The sequence below is a fragment of the Corvus hawaiiensis genome, chromosome 1, assembly GCF_020740725.1.
Source record: "Corvus hawaiiensis isolate bCorHaw1 chromosome 1, bCorHaw1.pri.cur, whole genome shotgun sequence".
In the NCBI taxonomy this organism is placed as follows: domain Eukaryota; kingdom Metazoa; phylum Chordata; class Aves; order Passeriformes; family Corvidae; genus Corvus; species Corvus hawaiiensis.
In genome coordinates, this window is record NC_063213.1 from 95,895,231 (window position 1) to 95,917,640 (window position 22,410).

At 50.1% G+C, this 22,410-nt stretch overlaps 2 protein-coding genes across 2 annotated transcripts; both read left to right on the forward strand.

The window, feature by feature from the left end:
- The first annotated feature begins 2,112 nt into the window (after positions 1-2,112).
- LOC125332405 (keratin, type I cytoskeletal 14) lies at positions 2,113-6,580 on the forward strand. Its single transcript, XM_048317198.1, has 8 exons — positions 2,113-2,686; positions 4,287-4,369; positions 4,624-4,780; positions 5,032-5,193; positions 5,281-5,406; positions 5,498-5,718; positions 6,071-6,120; positions 6,309-6,580. Exons 1-8 carry the CDS (start codon positions 2,177-2,179, stop codon positions 6,404-6,406), a joined length of 1,407 nt encoding a protein of 468 aa, XP_048173155.1. The 5' UTR covers positions 2,113-2,176; the 3' UTR covers positions 6,407-6,580.
- Positions 6,581-12,199: 5,619 nt separating this feature from the next.
- Positions 12,200-16,474, forward strand: LOC125332443 (keratin, type I cytoskeletal 19-like). Its single transcript, XM_048317271.1, has 8 exons — positions 12,200-12,808; positions 13,164-13,246; positions 13,483-13,639; positions 13,728-13,889; positions 14,168-14,293; positions 14,389-14,615; positions 15,547-15,660; positions 16,207-16,474. Exons 1-7 carry the CDS (start codon positions 12,278-12,280, stop codon positions 15,632-15,634), a joined length of 1,374 nt encoding a protein of 457 aa, XP_048173228.1. The 5' UTR covers positions 12,200-12,277; the 3' UTR covers positions 15,635-15,660; positions 16,207-16,474.
- Positions 16,475-22,410: the final 5,936 nt, after the last annotated feature.

Consider the following 22,410-nt stretch of genomic DNA (forward strand, 5'->3'; position numbering starts at 1 on the left):
AAAATGGGCTCACAGCGTGCACGTGCTCAAGAACAGAGGCAGGATCTGGTTTAATACTCAGCCTTTTACTTCAAAGAGTGTGATAGAAACAATATGCAGTCCTTGTGGTTGTGTTCAATGGGAGGTCATGGAAATAACATTCTTGAGTGGTTAATGTAGTTTTAAGTCTTAATTAACGCTGATGGTTTTAATTGCTGCCCCGTGGCATTACCAAAGTATCACAGATATTTTGGGCAATGTGTATTTTTATGCACAGCAGTTCAGTGGCAAACAAAAGATGAAAGAAAAGGCAATTCCCCACACAGGAAGAACCTGTGTGACACATACAGTGCTGGGTGACCGTGTGACAGTGTGACACCCCGCACCACTGAGGGGCTTTGCTCAGGGCAAGGCTGAGCATTTGGACTCACCCAGGGGCTCTGTACCGGTTTTCATTCTGACATTCCCCTTTCCCCACATCACCATTGCAATCAGAGAGGACAAACCACAGCATTGCCCGGGCAAAGGTGAGGAAATGAAGATGGGGACGAAGCACATTCCTGGGAGTTACATGTCCTTGCCGCCCCCGCGCTGCTGCACCTTTTCCATCTGCACCTGGGGAGGGTGAGCAGCGAGTGGGCGTCCCCTGGCCCCGTGCCTGGCGCTCACACCACATGAACATGCTGACTCCAAGAGACAGAAAAGGCCAGAGCCTACACAGAGGAGGCTCTGATCCTCCAGATCTCCAAGTTGCATGGACTTGTCTCCATTTACCAGTGGCAAATAGGAAGATAGGGAACTGCTTCTCCATAGCAGCCAACTCCTGATATTCCAAGGACACATCCCACTCCTGTACCGTCTCCAGCTTTCTGCAGATGGAGGGGAGGGAGTTGTGCCCTATGAGCTCCTCAGCAATGTACCTTTGTTCTTCCTTCTATACCCTCTTTCCCCTCCTTTGGCAAATGATCTAAGGAAGAACTTGGCTGTTGGGAAGGGGCTGTTGGGGCCTGTCTGCAGAGACGGCCCAACAATCCACTGTGTGCACACATGAGCAATCCCTTCTCCTCCACACCCCGCACGATGAGCCAGGGACACTTGGATTGGTGGGTTCTGCCTGTGGGTCAGCACGGAGAGGCGACAGCAGGGCCTGACCACACCACTGCGCTCCGTTCTGGAGCCTTTACACTCACCAGAGAAAATCGCTGTCTCTTGTAAAGCTCCATTTATATAGGAGCCTTAAACTCCAAACTCACAGTGAAGCTGTCCTGCCTGGTCACAACAGACAGAATTGTCCATCTGTGCTACTGTCAGCTTTGTGCTCCTGTTCACAGGGCTTACACACCAGCAGCTTTTTCCTTATGTCCTTCATCTACTTTATGCTATCCCACATTTTTCCTGGACATCTCATAATTTCTAGCTAGCAGCCATACCCTGTCCTTTTAGGATGGTTTGCTAGCGTTTGTTCACAAAGAACACAAACCATCCTATTGCCTTTCCACAGTCCCCTACTCTTGGGTGGTCTCTGAAGTGAAGACTCCAGTGAGCCCTGGAGCACGAATTCCCTTTTCATTGCTTTTTCACTACTGATCATCCCTCTCCCTGCAGATAAAAGAGCGGACTTGCATTTCCAGGACTGGGAGCCAAGTTCCTTCCAGCACCATTGTACTCACGGGGCTGTGGAGGTGCATTCAGGGCCTCACACCGCGGCTGCTGTCCCTGCAGGTGTGTGTGTGCAGCCCAAGCAGGGACAGGAATCTGTAGCTGGGACAAAAAGCCACAGTAAAAGAGATGCTGAGCTACTCTCTCAAATGCTGCCTGCACTGCTCTGTTACAAAGCTCACAGTGCAGAGGGAATTAAATCATAGCCCTGAGCAAGGAGCCTCCTCCTTTTAATCACACCTGACAATTTACTTGGAAACGGAAGAAGCATAAAGACTCCTTTGTAAGAGAAAAAGCTTCTAGTGGAATATGACAAAAAGCATGAATAGAACAAAGGCAAAAATGACGATTCTGGAAGTTGGCTCAGGTTTTATGAGTGATGAAAATCGCCGGGAATGCAACAAAAAAAACCCCGTGTGGCAACGCCTCCTGGCCGGGCTATAAAGGGCCCCGAGGCAGGAGAGCGAGCACTCGCTGCTGCTGCTGCTGCTGCTGCTGCTGCTGCGCTGCCGAGCCGCCTCTCTCTCCAGCCTCCAGCATGAGCACCACTGTCAGGCAATACTCCTCCTCCACGTCCCTCAAGGGATTCGGGAGCCTGGGGGGAGGCTCCAGCAGGCTTTCCTCCGTGCGTGTTGGGGGAGGAGGGTACAGGGCCCCCAGCGTCCACGGGGGCTCTGGCAGCTACTCGGTCTCTTCCCGCGTGGTCTCGGGGCTCGGCAGTGGCCTTGGGGGCAGCTACTGCAGCAGCGCAGGAGGGGCCCTCGGCGGGGGCTTTGGGGGCAGCTATGGGGCCGGCTTTGGGGCCGGCTTTGGGGCCGGCTTTGGGGGAGGCTTTGGAGGCGGCGATGGCATCCTGCCGGCGGGGGAGAAGGAGACGATGCAGAACCTCAACGACCGCCTGGCCGCCTACCTGGACAAGGTGCGAGCCCTGGAGGAGGCCAACACCGACCTGGAGGTCAAGATCAGGGAGTGGTACAAGAAGCAGGGACCTGGTCCTGACCGTGACTACAGCCCCTACTACAGGACTATCGAGGAGCTCAGGAACAAGGTAGGATGCTGGGATTAATGTGACATCTTCATCAAAGTCGCTTGTAAAGAGATGACCTTGTTCCTAACAGCTAGAGGGAAGAGGATTATCAAATGGCAGGCAATTAGTCTGAAATGAAAACCAGAGCTTTGGAGTAACAGTCACTATGAGCAGCAGATCACTAGGCACCAGGACGGTGCTTCTATTGACTGTTCCAGTGTAGGGAGAAAGGTGGGGCAGGAAAGGAGTCAGACAGTGATTCAGGTTACCTGATGCTACTTGCTGCCACACTGTCACCTCCTGCCCCACTTGTGCCCCATAGTTGCTACCTGTTAGGCTCCTGATGGAGCTCTCAGCAGGCAGGGACTTGTCTCTTGGCCCTATTCACTGCTGAGTGATATGCAGATGAAGATGAATAGTCATTCTCACAAATATCCTACAAATCAGATTTTTTTTCCCTACCCTTCGAGGAGGCTAAAGGTAGAAGTTAAAATAGAAAGAAACTGTCCTATGGGATGGTTGTTCTTTGGGAGTTACAGACACAAGTCCAGTCCAGGGTTGGAACACATAGGGCTGTAGTAGGTGCTGAAATCAGGTGTGTGCCCTGCTCTAAAATGCAGCAGATGAAATCATGGCCAAGGTAATTTCTTTATTCTTAGCAGCTCCCTGGATGACTTTAGACCTTTGTCTAAAAGTCCTTTGGCCAAAACACCAGAATCTGCCTGCCCCACCCTGCCCCGCCATCCCTCAGCCCTCATCACTCATCCCAAGTGAGCTCAGGTTCACTGAGGGAATGAGGTGTGGGTGGTTGGGCAATGACATACCTGGTCTATGAGAGTAAATTCCTGGGAAATGGGGCAGGGTCAGCCCCTGGGGGAAATCACATTCCTAAAATTTCTTGGCCTTCACCCTGGGGGAAAGGGCTTGCCTTGATGCAGAAAGCTCCTCTGCAGATTCCAGCACATCGGGGTGTGCTCTGATGGAGCACAGAAACATCTGGAGGCAGGAGCTGTCTCTGGATTTGAGTGATGAATTTCTGGGTCTCACAGAAACCCTCTGCTCCTGCTCCAGGGGGAGGCAGACCATTCCCTCCCTCTCCACCACAGCTAGGAAATGACCACATCAATATTCCTGGATTATTCTTTGCATATCCCTGAAGCAGGAGAACTCAGAGCTTTTCATTAGCTTGTGGCTACAGAAATTCCTGCTCACTAAATGGCCAATCATTTTCATAATCCCAGAGCAAATACTTGCACCTCAGGTGTAATTATGAAAGCCAAATGATGCAGGCATAAGGCACTCCTTCCTTCCTCAACCCTTTTTTCCTTCTTAGCTGGGCTGCTCCCATTCCCAAAGCCTGGAGTGCTGCCAGGGCTCAGCATGGTGTGAGCACCTGGATATGCCAGCTGGGCAGGGCCATGTGCCCATGGCAGTGTTCTCAGAGGACTGAATCTGTGCTGATGGGAGATGTAAACGAGCACCCCATCTCTGCCTTTGCAGAGCCCGTGTGGAAATCCAGCCCCACGGGCAGGAGGCGCAGCGCTGCTCCAGCCCTTCTCTGGATGGGATCGCTTAGAGTGTTTGAAACAACTTTTTAACTCTTTCACTTATCCCCCATCAGATTCTTTCTGCAACTGTTGAAAATGCCAACATCGTCCTGCAGATCGACAATGCCAGGCTGGCAGCAGACGACTTCAGAACCAAGTGAGTCCAACACCTCCGAGAGCTTTTGTGGGAAAGGGAGAAAAGCCTGGCTGTTCAAGGCTTTTTTTTCCTGCACCTGGGGTTGCTCCCCTGGAGTGGGAAATTTGGGCACCACACTGATATTTCTGCACTGTGAGAGCTGTGCACACACATTGAATTAAAGATTCCTGGGAGAAATACACTGAGCTGGGGAAGGAAAAGACAGGAAAAATGCTGTATCAGGTGGGTGTATGCAACTGTGTGTGTGTCCCCAGGTTTGAGTCGGAGCAGGCTCTGCGCATGAGCGTGGAGGCCGATATCAATGGGCTGCGCCGCGTCCTGGATGAGCTGACCCTGTCCAGAGCTGACCTGGAGATGCAGATCGAGAACCTGAAGGAGGAGCTGGCTTATCTGAAGAAGAACCACGAGGAGGTGAGCACGGAGTCAGGCTCAAATTGGGACCTACAAACGTTCCTTGTGCACCAGGGAAAGGGTCAGACCAAACGCACAGGAGTCTCTGCAATTAGGGCCATCAGGAGACACTCAAGCAGGAAGGGGGAGAGAAATAATCCTTCAGACCTCCAGGAGATCTGTGGGGCTCCTGTGCTGGTTGCAAATAAGAAATTTCTCATGATGGGAACATGCCAGGTCACTCTGACGTGTTGTGTCTCTTTTTATGTCAGGAAATGACTGCCCTGCGCGGGCAGGTGGGTGGGGAGATCAGTGTGGAGATGGACGCTGCTCCTGGCATCGACCTCACCAAGATCCTGGCGGAGATGCGGGAGCAGTACGAGAGCCTGGCGGAGAAGAACCGCAGGGACGCCGAGCAGTGGTTCTTCAGCAAGGTGAGGAGCTGGCGGCGAGCAGCGGGCGCAGGGCAGGGGCTGTGCCCGCTGCTGGGGCTCTGAGGGCACGGCTTTGCCTCGCTGCAGACGGAAGAGCTGAACCGGGAGGTGGCCATCAACACGGAGCAGCTGCAGAGCGGCAAGACGGAGATCACGGAGCTGCGGCGCACGATCCAGAGCCTGGAGATCGACCTGCAGTCCCAGCTCAGCACGGTACGAGGGCTCGGCTGCCGGCGGGGCGGGGGGCGCAGGGCTGTGCCCACCCCGGCTGCCCCCTGAGCCCGTCCCCGTCCCCGTCCCACAGAAAGCGGCCCTGGAGGGCACCCTGGCCGACACCGAAGCGCGCTACGGCACCCAGCTGGCCCAGCTGCAGATGCTGATCACCAGCGTGGAGGAGCAGCTGGCCGAGCTGCGCTGTGACATGGAGCGCCAGAACCACGAGTACAGGGTCCTGCTGGACGTCAAGTGCCGCCTGGAGCAGGAGATCGCCACGTACCGCCGGCTCCTGGAGGGCGAGGACGCCCAGTGCGTGAGGGGCTTTGCTGGGTGGGTGGGTGGGAGGAGATGGGTGATAGACACCAAATGCCTGGGGCTTCAGTCCAGTCACAGCTTTCAGGGCTGGTTTCTCTGTTCACACCAGCCATGGATGCCCAGTGCTCTGCCCCTGGTTTCTGGCTGTAGTGGGATGCTGCACTGGGTCCCTTTCCCTGCTGGAAAGGGCCATGGTTACTCTGTCCTTCAGGAAAGGCCAAGTGGAGCAACACTTTTACCTCCATGGGCCTTCTCTGTTTTTCTCCTGCCTGAACACAGAGCCTGGCTATCAGCAACAACCAATGTTTGTCCCTAACATCTCTTTGGTTTTGTGCTTCTCTTGTAGCATCTCCTCCCAGTACTCCTCCACCACGTCCTCACAGTCTGGCAGAGATGGTAAGAACCCTCCTTTCCTCTCAGCCTGGTTCTTTCCCCTTCCCAGTCAAAGTAGGGTTGTTTTAAACAGCATTTTCCATTCCCTTGTGGAATTTCCACCAGCTCCTGAAGAATGTGCAATATCTGATAATGTGTTACGAAATTTCCCTCCTTCCTGCCATGGATAATTGTCTCCCTTTTCTTTGCAGTCATGACATCATCCCGCCAGGTGCGCACGATCGTTGAGGAGGTGCAGGACGGGAAGGTGGTCTCCTCCCGGGAGCAGGTTGCACTCACCACTCGCTAGGACAGCCCCTGGCCCAGGAGAGCAGCAAACTGAGCTAAGCAGTGCCTGAGGCTGTGCGTGGTCAGGCTGTGTCCCAGAATGCTCCCTTCACCTGCTCTTGCTGCCTGTGTTGCCCTCATTCCATGCAGGTGTCTCTGGACATACTGAATAAAGCTTTTTTCCTTGCTCCTGCAACTGCAGACTTGTCTGTCACTGACACGTGATCCCTCAAAGCCTCAGGGTTTTGTGTTCATGCCAGGGAAAGTCCTAAGAAACCACAAGAAGCCAGTGAGAGGAGGGGAATGGAGGGACATGGGTTCCACTTGGAGGGACAGGGGTTCTGCCAGGGACAAACATAATTGGAAACAGCTTTTTCTAATGAATTCCATGCTTGTAAGTACATGGGACTGGCTAAGACATAAACTGTGTGATACAAAATGAAGGCAATTATGGAAAGATAAGGTTTGAGGTCAATGTGCCATGGGACTGATAATTAAAATACAGCTCAGTTCTCTAACTCATGGGATCACAAAAAGTCACCGTCTCCTGTAAGCTGAACTTAGATGGCTTCACCAAGACTGCTGCTGTCAGGTGTTCTCTCTGAGACATGAGCCCAGCGTCCGCCTGGTTGGCAAACCTCATCCCTACAGGCCTGCTGTCTCCTTTGACTGCCTTTAAATCACACTATCAGGTATGAAAAATTTTACAGGGCTATTCATGCTGCCCCAGGGCTGCAATTGAGAGGAACTAAAGTAACCATTGCTTAATCCGCACGGGGATGAGTAGCAATAATTTTTATTGCTGTTGTGTGTAGCAGATCACTGCTGAAACCCTTCCTGAAACATGTGAGGTAGAAACGCTGCCTGAGGCTGAGCTGCCGCTCAGGATTAGTGACACAGCTGGGCAGCAGCAGGTTCTGGCTGTGCCTGTGCCCACTCGCCTGCTGGAGAGCGACAGAGGGACGGCCAGAGGAGAGGAAATTGTTTTAAATCCAAAACCCGATGGAATTACTTCGATCCAGCTTCATGCTTTCTAGTCTATGGTAGCTGGGAGCCCTGTCCATGGGCTTATGTTCATCCCACACCTGAAGGATACAGATTTGGGGCTCAGATCAAAGGGAAAGGGAACAGTTTGCATTAAATCAGCTTCCCTTATAACAAAAGACAAGAGGCTCCTGCAGCTGAGGCTCAGCTCGCTCATCATTTGGGTGATTCATTCATTCTCCCTCAGTCTCCCCAAAGCGTTATGGTCCCATTGAGCACTTCCCAGGGTGCTCCCTGGCCCCAGCAAGTTTGGAAAGAGCTGATGATGTCACGCTGGGCATGACAGGACAGGCAACGGAGAGGAAAGGAGATCGAAGAAGTGGGGAACCTGCCAGGTCTTTCCAGACAAGGGAGTGTGAGATACTATCGTTCTGTATCATCATTCAGCAATTACAGAAAAGGGCAGGAAATGAGACACAGCAGAGTGCAGAGTTCATGGACTGTGTTGTGCTTCTCCCTTTGCTGGAATGACAGACCTTCCTTGGAGAAATAGGAAGTTTTCCAGGGCAAGTGAACCAGAGCTATCTCAAAAATGAAAACCAGATCCAGCAAAAATATACCTGAGCCTCAAGCTATCTCAGACTCTCTGGCAGCAGGCAAGGCTGCAGCTTGGAAATCCTGAGCAAACTGCTCATGTGCTCATTATTTGGTTTGTTTATTTTTTTTTGGCATCACCAGAAGAGAGTTGTTGTATTTTAGTTGTAAATGGCAGCTTTTTAAGTCTTGAACCATCTGCAGAATGCCCCAAGTGTATGAATACAGAAAAGCTTTCTGCAAACAACAAATATAACTGATTAAGTATAAGTAGGATACTAAAAGAAGACATCAGTCCAAGAGTAATTGGCTCTTCTGGCAGCACAGAGACATGGCCCCTTCTGCAGCCAAAAGGGCACAGGGGAGAGATTGATCCAGCAGAGCACTTAGTCATCTCTGGTATCTGTCACCCCATGCTGAGATACTTACATCTGTCAGCAGGAGCAGCCTGAGATGAAATCCTGAGGAGAGCTGGGAGAACAGCTGGGAGAGCTGATGGAAGAACCTGGTTTGTAGTCAATGGATTCAGTTCCCCTGGGAGGATCGTATCAGGGATATTCATCAATGTATATTTGCATCAATGAAAAAGGCTTTAATTCCACATACAGCTCAGTGTAACGCTGTTATGGCAGGCAAGAGCAAAGTCCAAGCTCAGCACAAGTGATCCCTGTGAGACTTTACAGTGCTCTAAAGAAGGAAAATACCACAGAGCTATTAGGTAACCTATTGCTTGTTATTTACTCTTTGCTACGCACATTTGTGTCTGTGAAACATGGACAAATTGTCTCTCCAAGAGATGGACAAACACTGGTTTTGGAGAGCATTTTTCAGATTTGCTGCAAGCTGCAAGCACAGGAAGAAAAGCCTCGTTAGGATTCAGCTGGGAGTTACAGAGGCAAGTCCTCAGTGAATGATGGTGAAACTTTAATGGAAAACAAAATGCAAAATGGAAACTGTGAATGTCCTTGGAAGGTATTTCTTGACTGAGACACAGAGAGAAATCTATGGGATGTGCCTGTGTCAAGAGTAATATGAAATAGCAAGAACATTGACAATGAATAATACTGAAATAAGTATCATCTTTCCAATCTTTAAAGCCCCATGTGCTTCTCAGACAGTTGTTTTTACAATGCCCTCGAGGAGGAGGATTGTTGTTATTATTGTTTCCATCCTACAAAGCATGAAATTGAGGCTTGGAGGAGCTGAACGATTTGCCTGGAGCGACTTGCAAAGCTGGGATCAGACCCTGGAGCACCTGGTGTCACTAGTGAAATGGAGATCAGTGTCAGTACAGCCAATAACAGGCTGACAGAAAGTGGCGTGACAGGTACATCACCAGCCAGATAAGCAAATACTTTGTAAATACTTTGTAAATAGTTTGTAAATTGAGAACACCAGGATTTTCCATAGGTGTAACATGGAAATTCAGCTGACAGGGAGCAGAGAGGAGCTCGGGCTGCCTCGGGATGAGCCTCTCCCTGCCCAGGCTGGCGGGTGCTGGCAGTGCCTGGCTCCAGCTCCTCTCCTGGCCCTCCCTGTGCCTGGGCACCAGCAGGTACTTGGGGTTTGGTGCCTTGTCTGAGTCATCGAGTCCCCAGGGAAGTCCTCTTGGATGTGAAAACAGCTGGTGGTTCAGGGAGTATTTGTAATAACGTGAAATGCTGGATCTCCTTCTAGGGGGCACATTATACTTCATCTGCATTAGCCTAAGAAACAGTCTTAAGCCTTAAAAAATATCCTGAGACTCCCAAAGGATTTCCCTCCAGGGAAATCTAATCTTCCTCATTTCCATTGCCCTGTTGAGTCTGATAATTCTGCTGTAGAGGACTCTCGGGAATAACTCCAGCACATCCATCCTCTGCCACCACCCCACTCTCCATCACACAGCCCAGGACGCTGACGGAAACCTGAAGTATAATCCCTTCCTTTCTATTTTTTACAAAGCTTATTATGTGGGAGCAACACCTTCACCTGGGGGAGGTTCTTCTGCTCATTTGTTACTTGAAGTAGTAATTTTTCCTGGTCAGACCTGCGCTGCTGTTCCTGAAATGCCCGCGGGAGATCCTCGTGTGCCGTCATTCCTCTGCTCCCCTGTCATTCCTCTGCTCCTCTTCCTCCTTTGGGGCACAGCGTTGCCTTCGAGGGGCTCCCAAGTCAGCCAAGGACAGCGCATCAGAGCATCGCCCCTGGCTGCCTGCAAGGATGTGGGGAGTAAATTTCCATCTGTAGACTCCAGCCAGGAAGTCAATCAAAGTTAATTCTGGAAAGAGCCTTCCATTAGGCATGGAGATCCCATCATCATCAGATCTCCTCATCACAAAGTGAAAATCACTTTAATAAAATGACGCCTGTGACTTCTGGCAGGGCTTGAGGTCTGTTCTCATGTAAAAGCAAGAGCTGGTTTAAAAAAAAATTTGAATTTTGGAAAGGAAAAGAGCTGCCATGAAGAACACACAATTCCAGGAAAATCATGAGTGAAATCACTGTTCTCCTTTACAAAAGCTGTAGAAATTCTCATCACCTTTGGTAAGGTCTGCAGTTCCAAAAGTAAGAAAGAAACATGGACATCTCTGCTTACTTTGCAGTAATTGGAGAAAAGCTCTCTATGCATTGTGGGTTTTTTCCTCATTGAAAAAAAATCACACAGTCACAGGATGGTTTGAGTTGGGAGGAACCATATAGACCATCTCATTCTACCCCCCTGCCATGGGCAGGGACACCTCCCACTAGGTCACGTTGCTCCAAGCCCCGTCCAACCTGCCCTTCGAAAATGAAGGACCACATAAATCTCGATTAAATGAAATTAAATGTTTTCTCAGCAGTAATTTTATAATTCTTTGATGGAAAAAGGAATGATTGTGGCCAGGCTGCAGGTGGGCTCCAGGCAGCCCTGCCTGACCCTGATCCCTGGCTCCGGGCAGGGCTTGGCCACTGCTGCGGCACCAGAGCACCCTGGCACCAGCTTCGCTTCCTGATGATGGCTCTAACAAAGGATGGGCACCCACAGAACCACCCCACAGTTCAGGAGTGCTGGATTTGCAGTGTCAAGATAAAATCAAGCTTAATGAACTTGCCCAAATGGCAGAAGCAATATTTGTGATCCAGGCTGCACCTGACACATTCTTTATGACACGTGTCCAGGTGACCTGGATGCCAAACCCACAGCTGAACCACACGTGGGTGAGAGCCAGCCAATATTAGCATGGCTATATTAATGTTATTAATAAAATGAAAGATTTAGATGACAAAATATTTTAATTATTTTCATTCTTCCTCAATTCAGCATCCCAGTACTAAATAATAAGTTTAATAAACTTTTTAAAAGATCTTTTCTTTTGTCCTTTCTAAATTGAACACCTAGATTGTGTTTGGGGAGTTTTCATGGTGCTGGTTGGAACTGGATCAGACTTCTGTAGGGTCATGCATCTCCTGAAATTCTCCACATTACTGTTTCAGAAACCTTATGAAATATCCTGTGTGGCAGTGAATATTCAGTGAACTGCATGTTCGGTGCCCAGGAAACACCCTTTGGTATTTTGGATAAATATTTGACTATTTTGTCTACCCTTGAAAGCAGCAAAGCAACCCAGACCTCTGCAAAGGGATGTTTTGATGGATGTAGAATAAAGAGAAGGGACAACCCAGCCTTGGTACATTCCAGTGCAATATTCCTCTGTGCTCTCCTAGAGCATTTGAGGTCTAATGACCCAGACCAGGGTCTCACTCCACCGATGGCCACGTGGAACAGAACAGACCCTTGCCACATGGCCCAGAGTGGTCTCCTGGCCCTGGTCCCAGAGACTGAGGCCAGCTGAGTGAGGGGACACCCTCGCTTCTGGTCACAAAGGGGTCGAACAGGCTCCATCAGATAGGATGCCTTTCCCACACCTTTCACTTTCCGTGTAGACTCGCCCACGCCAGGGATGTATAATTGCTGTGGTGTTTCATTCCCCGGGCACTCTTGGGTATCGTCGGGTTTTTGTGTCACTGTTGTTGAGTTGTCATCACAAGTCAGACCTGATGATTCAGGAAGTAACATTTTTGATGTAGTTTTGAAACACGCTTCTGTTAACCAAAGCATCTTTCTGTTGTGGGATTTCTGGAGACAAACGCCTTTGGGGAATTATTTCCGGCTGAAAAAAAAAAAAATCACCTCCTAGCCAGGTCACAAGGAGGAAGAATAAACAACCCTTCTCCAGTGGCACAATCCACAGGGACTGGTATAAATAGAGGACCAGGGGACAGAGGGATCACAGTCGGATCCTGCAGCGACCTGAGCACTTGCCTTGTGCTCTGTCGGCTCTGCACCCGCACCATGAGCTGTGCTGTCAGGCAGGTCGTCACCACCTGCGCCCAGGGCAGGGGCAGTGCGGGCAGCAACGCGGCTGGCACTGGCAGGAGGGTCTCCTCTGCCTCCTCGGGGAGACACGCTGCCTATGACTTGGGTGCTGTGGTTGGCAGCTTCTCCGGTGGCAGTGTGAGCGAGGGATTACTCGGGAAGCAGCTGAGCACTGGCAGTGCGGCTGGTGGGAGCTTCGGAGCCACCCAGAGGGCTTGTTCTGCCCTGGGATTCAGCGGTGGAGGCATCTGCACTCGAGGTGGTGGTGGCTTCCCCAGGGCTGGCACTGGCTGCGGGGATGGGATCCTGTTCGCTAACAATGAGAAGGCGACGATGCAGAACCTCAACGACCGCTTGGCCTCGTACCTGGACAAGGTGCGGCTCCTGGAGGGGGACAATGCCGACCTGGAGTGCAAGATCAGGGAGTGGTACGCCAAGGTAGGGCCCAGCTGTGAGCCACGGGACTACAGCTGCTACCACAAGGAAATTGAAGACCTTCAGAATCAGGTAAATACTTGTTTGTCAAGAAAATCCTAATATTTCTTTGGGCTTTGCTTTCACATGTGCACAGAGCCCTGTTGAAGGGCAGAGGCAGTGGCTCTGGAGGGGCAGGCGAAGCCAGGGTTTATATGAAATGATGGTCTGTGGGAGGGGGACTGCATTTACTCAGCACTGATGCTTCAGCAAGGCTGGGTCCACCCACCTGGCATATGGGTTTCTCTGCTGTGATGCCACATAACCGATTAATAACCTCAATATATGGAATGATTATAAAACACCCCAGGTAGGTGTTTCCTCCATGGTCTTCTGGAGCCAGAGGAAGCTGCAAGCCCACGTATTCTCCTTATGTTTTCTTTTCCAGATCCTGTGTGCAGCCATGGAGACTAACAAAATCCTTCTGAACATTGATAACAACAGGATGACTGCTGATGACTTCAGGGTGAAGTGAGTACAGTCCCCTGCTGGCCCATGGAAGGGCAGGTGAGGGGTGGTGATGGGGAAATCCCAACTCTTTGCCTGTCACACTGCAGAGTAAAATGCAGATCTCTGATACCACTGACAATGTTCATAGCACTGCATGTCTGAAGCGAAAGAACTTGATTCTAAATTTTTTCCCCCAAGTGAATGCCTTGCCCTGCTTTGCTGACATGCTGACCTTTCTTTGCTGCCTGTGGTTTAAGGTACGAGACCGAGTGTGGTCTCCGGCAGAACGTGGATGCTGACATTTGCAACCTCCGGCCCGTCCTGGACCAGCTGGCCAGCTGCAAGACTGACCTGCAGCTGCAGTGTGAGGCTCTGACGGAGGAGATGTGCTGCCTAAAGACCAACCACGAGGAGGTCAGCTCTCTTAGGGAATTAAGAAGAAGAAGGAAAGCCCCCCCAAGGGTGGATGGATATTACTGATATGGTCACATACTCCCTGCAGGAAATGAGCTGTCTGAGGAAACAGGCGACTGGGGATGTGAGTGTGGAGGTCAATGCCTGCCCTGGCCCAGACCTGAGGAAGATCCTGGAGGATCTGCGGTGCCAGTATGAGACCCTGATGGAGCGCAACCGCAAAGAGACGGAGCAGTGGTACGCCTGCAAGGTACCACGTCCACGCAGAGTGGGACCCAGCCCTGGCTGTCGGGGGAAAGAGAAAAATGAGGGATGAGTCACAGACATGCACAGATCTAACTGTACTGCCCGATTTCTGTGTCCTGTCTGTGGCAGAGGGGCCACCACATGGTGTCACAGGGTCAGAATGGAATAAACAGAGTGTCAGCCTTGGACATGCTCAGGGCGCTGCGGGGTGTGGGGAGGTCCTGGCCACCACGAGATGCACCGGGGAGGTGAGGAAAGGGCTGTTCTTTTCTGACCTTGCAGGTAGAGGAGGTGAATCTGGAGGTTGTCACAAGCAGCCAGGAGATCGAGTCAAGCAACAAGCAGGTCACTGAGCTGAGACGTCAGCTGCAGGCCCTGGAGATCAACGTACAAGCCCAGCTCACCATGGTAGGTGATGCCACGACGATTCACAGCTCCAGCTCTCACGACCAAGGTTGTATCCACAGCAAACCCAGGCACCTGTGTGCTCGTTCTATTCTCAGAAAGAAAACCTGGAATCCTCTTTGACGGAGACCGAATGTCGCTACAACAAATACCTGGCTGAGCTGCAGAACCAGATCTCCTGCGTGGAGCAACGGCTGGCTGAGATCCGAGCAGAAATGGAGTGCCAGAACCAGGAATACAAGACCCTCCTGGATGTCAAGTGTCGCTTGGAGCAGGAGATCCAGACCTACCACTGCCTGCTGGAGGGTGGCCAGCACGACATCATGTACGCAAACAGAGCTGGGCACCCCAAAACCTCTGTGCTTTGCCTTGCAGGGATATGAAAATTCGTGGTCCTGGTAGTAAAAGCAACACTGTGGTGAGGAACCAGTGCTGACCTGTTACCAGACAGGGCTGATTAGCAAGCCATGAGGCATCTGAGGATTTGGCTCTAATAAATGTCCAGGGAGCACACCAAAGACCATTCTTGGGCCAGGGAAGGGGCTGGGAGAGCCCCCAAAGCTGTCCCAGCCCCTGGCACAGTTCAGCAGCTCTTTAAAGGCAACTTCACCAGGCGCTGGGCAAGGTCTCCTACAAACAGTCATGTAACTGAGTTTTATTGGCTTGCCAGGTGAGACAGGATTAGGGACTAGCAGCTAAATTAACTGAAACAATAAATTATCTAAACATTTTCAGTTTCACACAACAATTTTAATTAAAGTTTTGGAACATTTAATTTGTATGCAAAGCAGCTGGCTCTGCCTCCCATTGACTGAGGTTTTGAAACAGCCAGGCTGTTAATCCCAGACATGGCTGCACACACACAAAACTGGCCTGAGCACCCACCTACTCCTTCTGTTTTGTTGGAAAAGGAGGCTTTGGAATGGTGGTGCCCTGACGTGGGCTCCCCTGGACTCTCCAGTCCTAAATTAGTTACATGAAAAGTCAGTTTTTATTCCAAAATACCTATTGCAAGGGTTGGAGTGGCACTGTTAGTGCTTGCCCGGGGTAATCCTTAGAGTCAGGTGGAAAAGCATCAGCTGCCAAAAGCCAGGTGGGAGGGGGTGGATGGTGGCTGCAGCTGACCTTCGGGGCTGGGAGGGGGAACAGCAGCTGTGACTGAAGAGACAGAGCTAAAGCCAGTGAGCAGGGCAGGGGGAGATCTTCAGGGTGGGAGTGCCGGGGGCCTGGGTGTCCAGAGCTGTCTCTTTCCTCAGAGGGTCGGCGGGAAGAGGAGTCGGTGCCACATCAGCCGGGAGAAGCGCGGGGCTGAAAGCCAGCCTGTGCCAGCCCTGCCTGCCCTGAGCCCTGCGCGGGCCAGGGTCTGCCAGGTGAGGGGGCCTCCGGGGAAGTGGGACCATGAGCTGCCTCTTTAGTGCTGGGTACCTGGGAACAGGAGCATGAGAGGTCTCCAAGGTGGATGACCCTTTCCTGGGTGATGAAGAGCGGCTGGAGGGGCTTTACCCTGGAGAGCGGCTGGGCTGGAGCCAGACACTCAGGATCACAGCTGTGACTGTTGGTGGTAGGGCACTGGGATTAACTGGGCTGTGCTGGGAAGCAGTGGCAAGGGATGGTGGGAAGCAGTGCAGGGGATACAGCTATGGGATATTTATTTATACACCTCAGCGCAGAAATTATGTTTGACCCTGGGGGGTGCCCAGCAGTAAATGTGTGTTTAAATAAGACTTTCTGCACAACATGGGAATGAGGAACTGGCAGGGGAATCAGTCAGTCGCAAGTCTTTCAACACGGAAAAAATTTAGCAAAGCTGGGGAGAAGAGGGGAAGAGAAAGATCAGTACAAAAGCAAAGGGGTGTAAGAGAAAGGCACAGGATGCAGACCTCCCTGAAAAAGTGATTCTTCCCACTCTCCTTCAGGTCACTGCAGACCAGAGAGTCCCCGCCAGCCCCACTGCACATCCCCTGAGGAGCTCTCTGAAGGATAAGTCATTTGGAAAAACAAGGCAAAAATAACCTGGGAGTTCTCAGTTGTGCTCCAGCAGCAGTCAGAGGGACTCGGCAGGATGGCACCTCCCGGCCACCCCGCTCTGATCCCACCACTGCCCCTCGCTCAGGCTCCCCTGGGTTGTGGCAGTTCTCTAACAGCGACCAAGGCTTGTCTCCAATAAAACTTTACTCCTGCTGACACAGCCTTGAACCTGAGAAATAATTTTGACAAGTAATCAACATACAAGTATTAAAAAAAATGTTACAAATCCACCTTCAATCTCCATCCACACAGATATCACTACAGGAAAAAAGGAAAAAAAGCCATGTTCCCATCAGTGCTCCATCTGAACTCAGAGGCTGAGGATAGGGATGGAGGGTGGAGGAAAAGGACCAGACAATGTTGTGCAAAGGGATATTTGCTACCAGAGGAGGAAGCATGAGCCAAGACATGAAGCAGAAGGTGGTGAGGAAAGAAACATCCAGGGAGGCTGGGCAGAGGGCAGGGAGGGAGTCTCAGGGCTGTCTGACTGACAGTCTGCTACCAAGAGAGACCTCAGAAAGAAATGGGAGTCTTCACTAAAGCAGGCATGTGATAATATAATATAATATAATATATCACATAGTATAATGTACTACACAACACCTTTGAGTTATTACAGATGCACACTCACAGGATAAAATCAAGGACAACAAGTTTTCTCAAATAATACCAAAGCAGGAATTTTGAAAGCCAGGCTCTGCTGGACTCTCCACACCCTTCTGGTGGAGGAAAACAATTCCCAGAGAAAACACTAAATAAAGAACCTCTAAATGGATTTGTAAAAAAGGCAAACAGGAAGAACCAGCTGGCAACATGTGGGAAGATAAAAGGGTGAGACAAATTAATATGTGGGAGAGAATTTTTTTTAAAGTGAGACACAATAAACAGCCAGGAAAAAAAAGGCTGCTGGTGTTTTATTACCCCAGAGAAAGGAATGACAAACACATTTAGGAACACAACTGCATTTTGCTGCATGTGCAAGCCAAGGCTCAGGATCCAGCCTGTCCCTCCTTGCTGGCAGCAGTGTCTGAGCAATGGGTCAGATGGGCTGGGAGTGGTGGCACAACCCTTGCTCCTTGTTGTGGGGCTCTGGCAGCCTTTCTCTCATGAAATGTTGGATGGGGTTTGATGACTAACCTTAGACAGAGGCCTGACATGAAGGCTTCTAACAATAAGGCTTTGGGGGATACGATGAGTCTGAATTAGTGCCTGTTTCTAAAGAGAGAAACAGCTCAGACAGTTCAGGAATGGCCTCTTCCTGGGCTCTGTCCAGGACACTTGTTAGCCCTGTGGAGTAATTGCTCTAATGAGCTCCTGGACAAGCTCTGTGTTAGTTTCTCTGCTCAGTTCTGCATGTCCCATTCCCGCAGCACTAATTACGCTGAGAATTTCGGGGCGATTTAACCCAGCTTGGTGCTGACACAGCAGCTCTGAGGTCACACAGCAGCTCTGAGTGTTGCATCTGTGCAGAAATAGAACGTTGCCTTCCCTGCCCAGTGTTTATAACCCGGACAGCGATGGGAAATGATGACGGCTGTGGAGACAGCACAGGAAGAGACAGGGAAGGGAAGATAAATGGAATGCAGAGGACACAGTGCATGGGAGAACAGGACAGGAATGACCTGGGACCTGGACTGCAGGCAAATGTCTGCCGTGTTCCCCACACAGCTCAGGGTTGTGCAGCCCATAGGAGCTCGTTCTGTCCTCTTGTAACATGCAAATCTTGTAAAGCAAGAACAAATGAGTATCTTCAAGACAGAGAGACTTGGGCTGAAGGTACAGGACGGAGAGAGGAACCCAAGGAAACGAAGAGCAAGGGTGGGTGCCCCAGAGAGAGATGGGGGTGGTATCAGCACTCGGGCTGGTAAGCAATGAAATGTACTGTGACAGTCCAGCAGATGTGTCTGTGTCATACAGAGAGCAGGCACATGGGAATTACACCACCATCAGGGAAAATCCCTGAGGAGTTAACACACCAGAGGTTTAAGAGATCAGTGAAGAAATGGGAAGAAAACAACTAGTTTTGCAAATTACCAATGCTGGAAATCAGCTATGAGTTCCAGACTGCACAGCACAGGCAATTATCTCTGATTACAGGCACGGTGTGTTTGGAAAAGCAGGCCATGTTTTGGTGTGATGCATAAACTGTAATTTCTCTACAAAAGCCTGTTTTATACAGTATGCAGGCAGGTACAGTCTAACACCCACAGTAACTATCTGTGGGGTTTAGATTTTTGTCTATTGGCTTGTGTAACATTTGTAAAGAATTACAAGGGATGAGCAAACTGCTGCTGTAACCCAACAGGAGATTTTTCAGCTCAGTGCACTGAGTAATATAACTAAACTGCCAGTATGAGCCACATATTGAAAGTGTATTGAAATTAAGAGACTTTTTAGTACAAGTATGATATGAAGATAAAAGAAGACAGTCTGGGGAGTCCTGGCTGCCCTGCACCTTTACCTGCCTGGCGCTGTTGCACCACTGGACGGTGCCTGAGCACAGGAAGCACCAGAACACTCCAGGTTGTCAGGCTGATCCTGTGGCTGTGCAGCAGAGACCACAGGCTGAAGCCTTGGTTTTCCTCCCATCCTGTGCCATGCTCAGCTCTCCATGCAGAGTGGAATTGCTGTAGTTTCATCACCCATCACTATTCCCATCTGTCCTAACAAATTCTCCCGGACTCTCCTCTGCCATGATAACCTTCAGTGCCACCAGAGATGCATGTGCCGGAGGCCTGACTGCACTGTCAGCATCTGGCAGGCACTGGAAGGATCCAACACCCTTCATCAAGTGAATCAGGGGAGACTGAACTTCAGTAGGAAGAAACCTGGTTGTGTCCACCTCCATGTCCTGCTGAACTTCTCCTTCAGCACTGCAGATGCTCAGAGTCTGCAGATGTGAACACTCAGCAAGAAAGAAACTGAAGCAGAGTCATTCTCTCGGTCTCCGAGGCGTATTTAAGCCTGTGCTGTTACCAAACCCACTGTGGTAATTATTTCAGTTGCCTTACAGGATTTGGCTAAACATGGTGGTATAAACCAATGAGTCACTAGCCAGGAAAAAGTTGTAGTCTGCATTTGAAAGATGGGAGTATGGGGCCTGGAGCCGGCTCAGTATCACATCAAAGAAATGTTTAATAAGTGATGCCTAATGGCCATTATGCAAATTATTAATGGTAATTACAAGTGACAAGATAAAATCATATTCCAGTGTGGTTGCACAAACATCACCGAGGCAATGCTTATGAAAGCAAAGTTCTGTAGAACCAGACACACCTTTCTTGTAGTTGACACAAGAAAACATTATCAGCTTTGATAAGCAAAGCGAGGTGAGCATGTGGAACCGGGCTGGGTACAGCGACAGCCACAGCTCCCACAGGACCAGACTGTCCTGCCCACAGCACCCCTTGCGAATGTGGCATCCTTCTGCCTCCTCCATCCCTGTGCACCAATATTCACCCTTATCCCCTCTTCCTCCACTTGCACTCTCTCTTCTCGTCCATCAAGCCCACAAGACTCAGCAGCACTGGCACTGACGTTGTGTGTGACCACTGCTGATCGTCCTGGCTGAGGGCTGTTGTGGTTTCCTGCACTTCCATCTGCATGAAACCGTTTATTTCCTGCAGTCCTTCACTGAGGTTGTAAATCCTTTTGGGACACGTTTATGTCTTAGACTTGCACAGTCCTTTCCCTGTGTTCTGGCCCAAGGCTGTGTCCCAAGGCTATAGGAATACAATAATAACAAAAGTGGAGGTAAAGAAATCAGTTTAGTAGGGGAAAAAAAGCCAGTACTGAGGGAACACAGCCTCTGCCTGTCTTGGTGCTGAGCCCTGGAGCCCTGACATGGCCATGAGGAGTGGGACAACACCATGGTGTGTTTTTAGGATACGGTCAGGTTAGCCAGGGACTGGCTTCTGGGTGCATTTGCTGTATCAGACACATGTTCCATGTCCCAGTGAAATTGGCAGGAGCCCAGAAAAACTCCAAAGAATGCCATTGCATCCCAAATATGAGTTCTTCGGAAGAATTGTATAGTCATGTCCAATCTTCACTGGGAAAATGGGGTTTGGGAGTCTGTGGATCGTTCCACCAGGACATGAGTGAAAGGTTGTACAGTGCTGCTGCTGTTTGTTTTGTGGAGCAAGACCTGTTCCTTCTTCCCATCAGAGAACTGCTGAAGGAGGGAGGGATGGGTGCTCCATTCCCACCCGTAGAAATGCCCAACATCTGCAATGTCTCCTCCTAAACATTCTACAAGGGAAAGAAAGGCACCCCCAGCCCCGTCTCTGCAGGTTGCTCTTGGGTAACTCCTGAAAACCTCCCCAGCTGAAGCGAAGCTCCAAGCAAGCACTATATTAATTTTTGTTGGCTCCAACAGCCACACCCTGTCTTCAATTATATTCCTCAAAATGACAGATGAAAGCCAGATTTGCTTCCTCTCCTCCTTTTTGCTCATGATTTTCCCGACTGTGAGTCTAGGCTGTGTGGGGAGCATGGGGGCTGCATCTAGGGGGAGGATGGACTTGTATTTCAGGCACTGCAGTCTCAGCGAGGAATCTGAGCTCCGACAGACTTCAGCTCTGTCCTTAAGCAAGTTATTTCCCTGCACCATACGAATAATGAATATTCCTGGGTGCTGCCAGCCTTGGGTAGGCGGCTTTTTATCATTTTTGATCTAAGTAAAGAAATAAATTATCCCACTGGAGAGTGGAAAGCTTTAACTCATGCTGGTGTGAAGACAATCCTATCTAAACGGGCTTGGGGACACTCTCCTACCATGGTGACAGCAGTCATCAACTTCCCACCAGTAAAGAGGTGGCTGAGGGTACAAGTGTGGGTTTTCTCTGCTCTTTCTCCCGGAGGTGATGCTGCTCTCAGAGCTCCTTGAGTGTCACCCTCGCTGCCAACAGGGATCTATCACAACTGCTCCTGTACATATGGACATCCTCGAGTCAAAGGCTGCTTTGTGAGTAAGAGTTGCATGAAAATTCCACGCTGTAGGGAACAGAAGCCGTCGTCCCCCGGAGAGCAGAATATCCTCTCATTACGGAGTCGGCTGGAGAAGGACACTGGCACTGGTGGAGCCAGTTCTCCGAATGCTCCCTTGGCTGCTGCCTGCCTGGTTGGGAGGTTGTGCTCCCCTGACCAGCCAGGCTGTGCTGACGCCTGCTACTGCTCCGACAAACTCAGTAAGAAATGCAGAAAGCTTTTCTCCTTCTTATTCAGTGTGCAGCACAATCTTAGTAATGGCAAAGACCCGCGGGGTCACATCTGAGTCCAGGGATCTGGATATATCGCCTGTGGATACTCCCTTTCCTGTCATCTCTTTCTTTATCTACCATCACCACAAACTGAGAAAGCATGGACAGCAATTAAAGCAATTGAAAAATAACTTCAGCAAGGTCCTTCATACACTGCAGGTGACATCAACCCCTGTGTCACACATCCACAGGGGACACTGAGCTTTGCAGTGTGTGCAACTTGACTTCTTGTGTTTGCATGACTAAAGAAATTTAAGCCATAAATAGGGAACTAAATTGATGGGGGATTTACCTCAGTGATTTTGGAAATCCCACAGTAAAGCAGGTATTAGAGCTGTGCCAGGTGACCAGCATCCACACCACAGTGTCCCTGGTCTGTTCACTACTACAGTAACAACTGTTCACACTTTTCAGAAGTGAGAAATTCTATTCATTTCCCATTTTTCGTTTCACAAGCTCTACCACAGCATGTGATATAAAAATGGTTATTGGACTAAGAATAAAATAAATACAAATTAATAAAAGATAAAAGGCACTTTGATGTTATAAATACCAATGTTTCTTCTTTGTACATAATCTAGGGCAACTTTTTTTCTTGACTTGTTGCAAAGTTTGCATCATACAAAAAGCTGATGACTCATAAAACACTATTTTACTTTTTGGAATAAGCTGCTGACATGTAAAGTATCTTCCTTGTGAACTGGGATTTCTAGAGGGAAACTGCCTATGGGCTATTTAATCTTGGCATAAACAGCCAGACTAGCCAGCCCCGTGGGAAGAAGAAACACCCCACAGGTGACACCCCCTTTGGAAGGTATAAATGGAGACCTG

Bases quoted from the DNA above. Each gene is read 5' to 3' on its own strand.
- LOC125332405 (XM_048317198.1), top strand. From the start codon at position 2,177: ATGAGCACCACTGTCAGGCAATACTCCTCCTCCACGTCCCTCAAGGGA. The intron at 2,687-4,286 runs GTAGGATGCTGG...ATCCCCCATCAG, and splicing joins TCGAGGAGCTCAGGAACAAG to ATTCTTTCTGCAACTGTTGA. The intron at 4,781-5,031 runs GTGAGCACGGAG...TTTTTATGTCAG, and splicing joins TGAAGAAGAACCACGAGGAG to GAAATGACTGCCCTGCGCGG.
- LOC125332443 (XM_048317271.1), top strand. From the start codon at position 12,278: ATGAGCTGTGCTGTCAGGCAGGTCGTCACCACCTGCGCCCAGGGCAGG. The intron at 13,640-13,727 runs GTCAGCTCTCTT...TACTCCCTGCAG, and splicing joins TAAAGACCAACCACGAGGAG to GAAATGAGCTGTCTGAGGAA. The intron at 14,294-14,388 runs GTAGGTGATGCC...TTCTATTCTCAG, and splicing joins TACAAGCCCAGCTCACCATG to AAAGAAAACCTGGAATCCTC.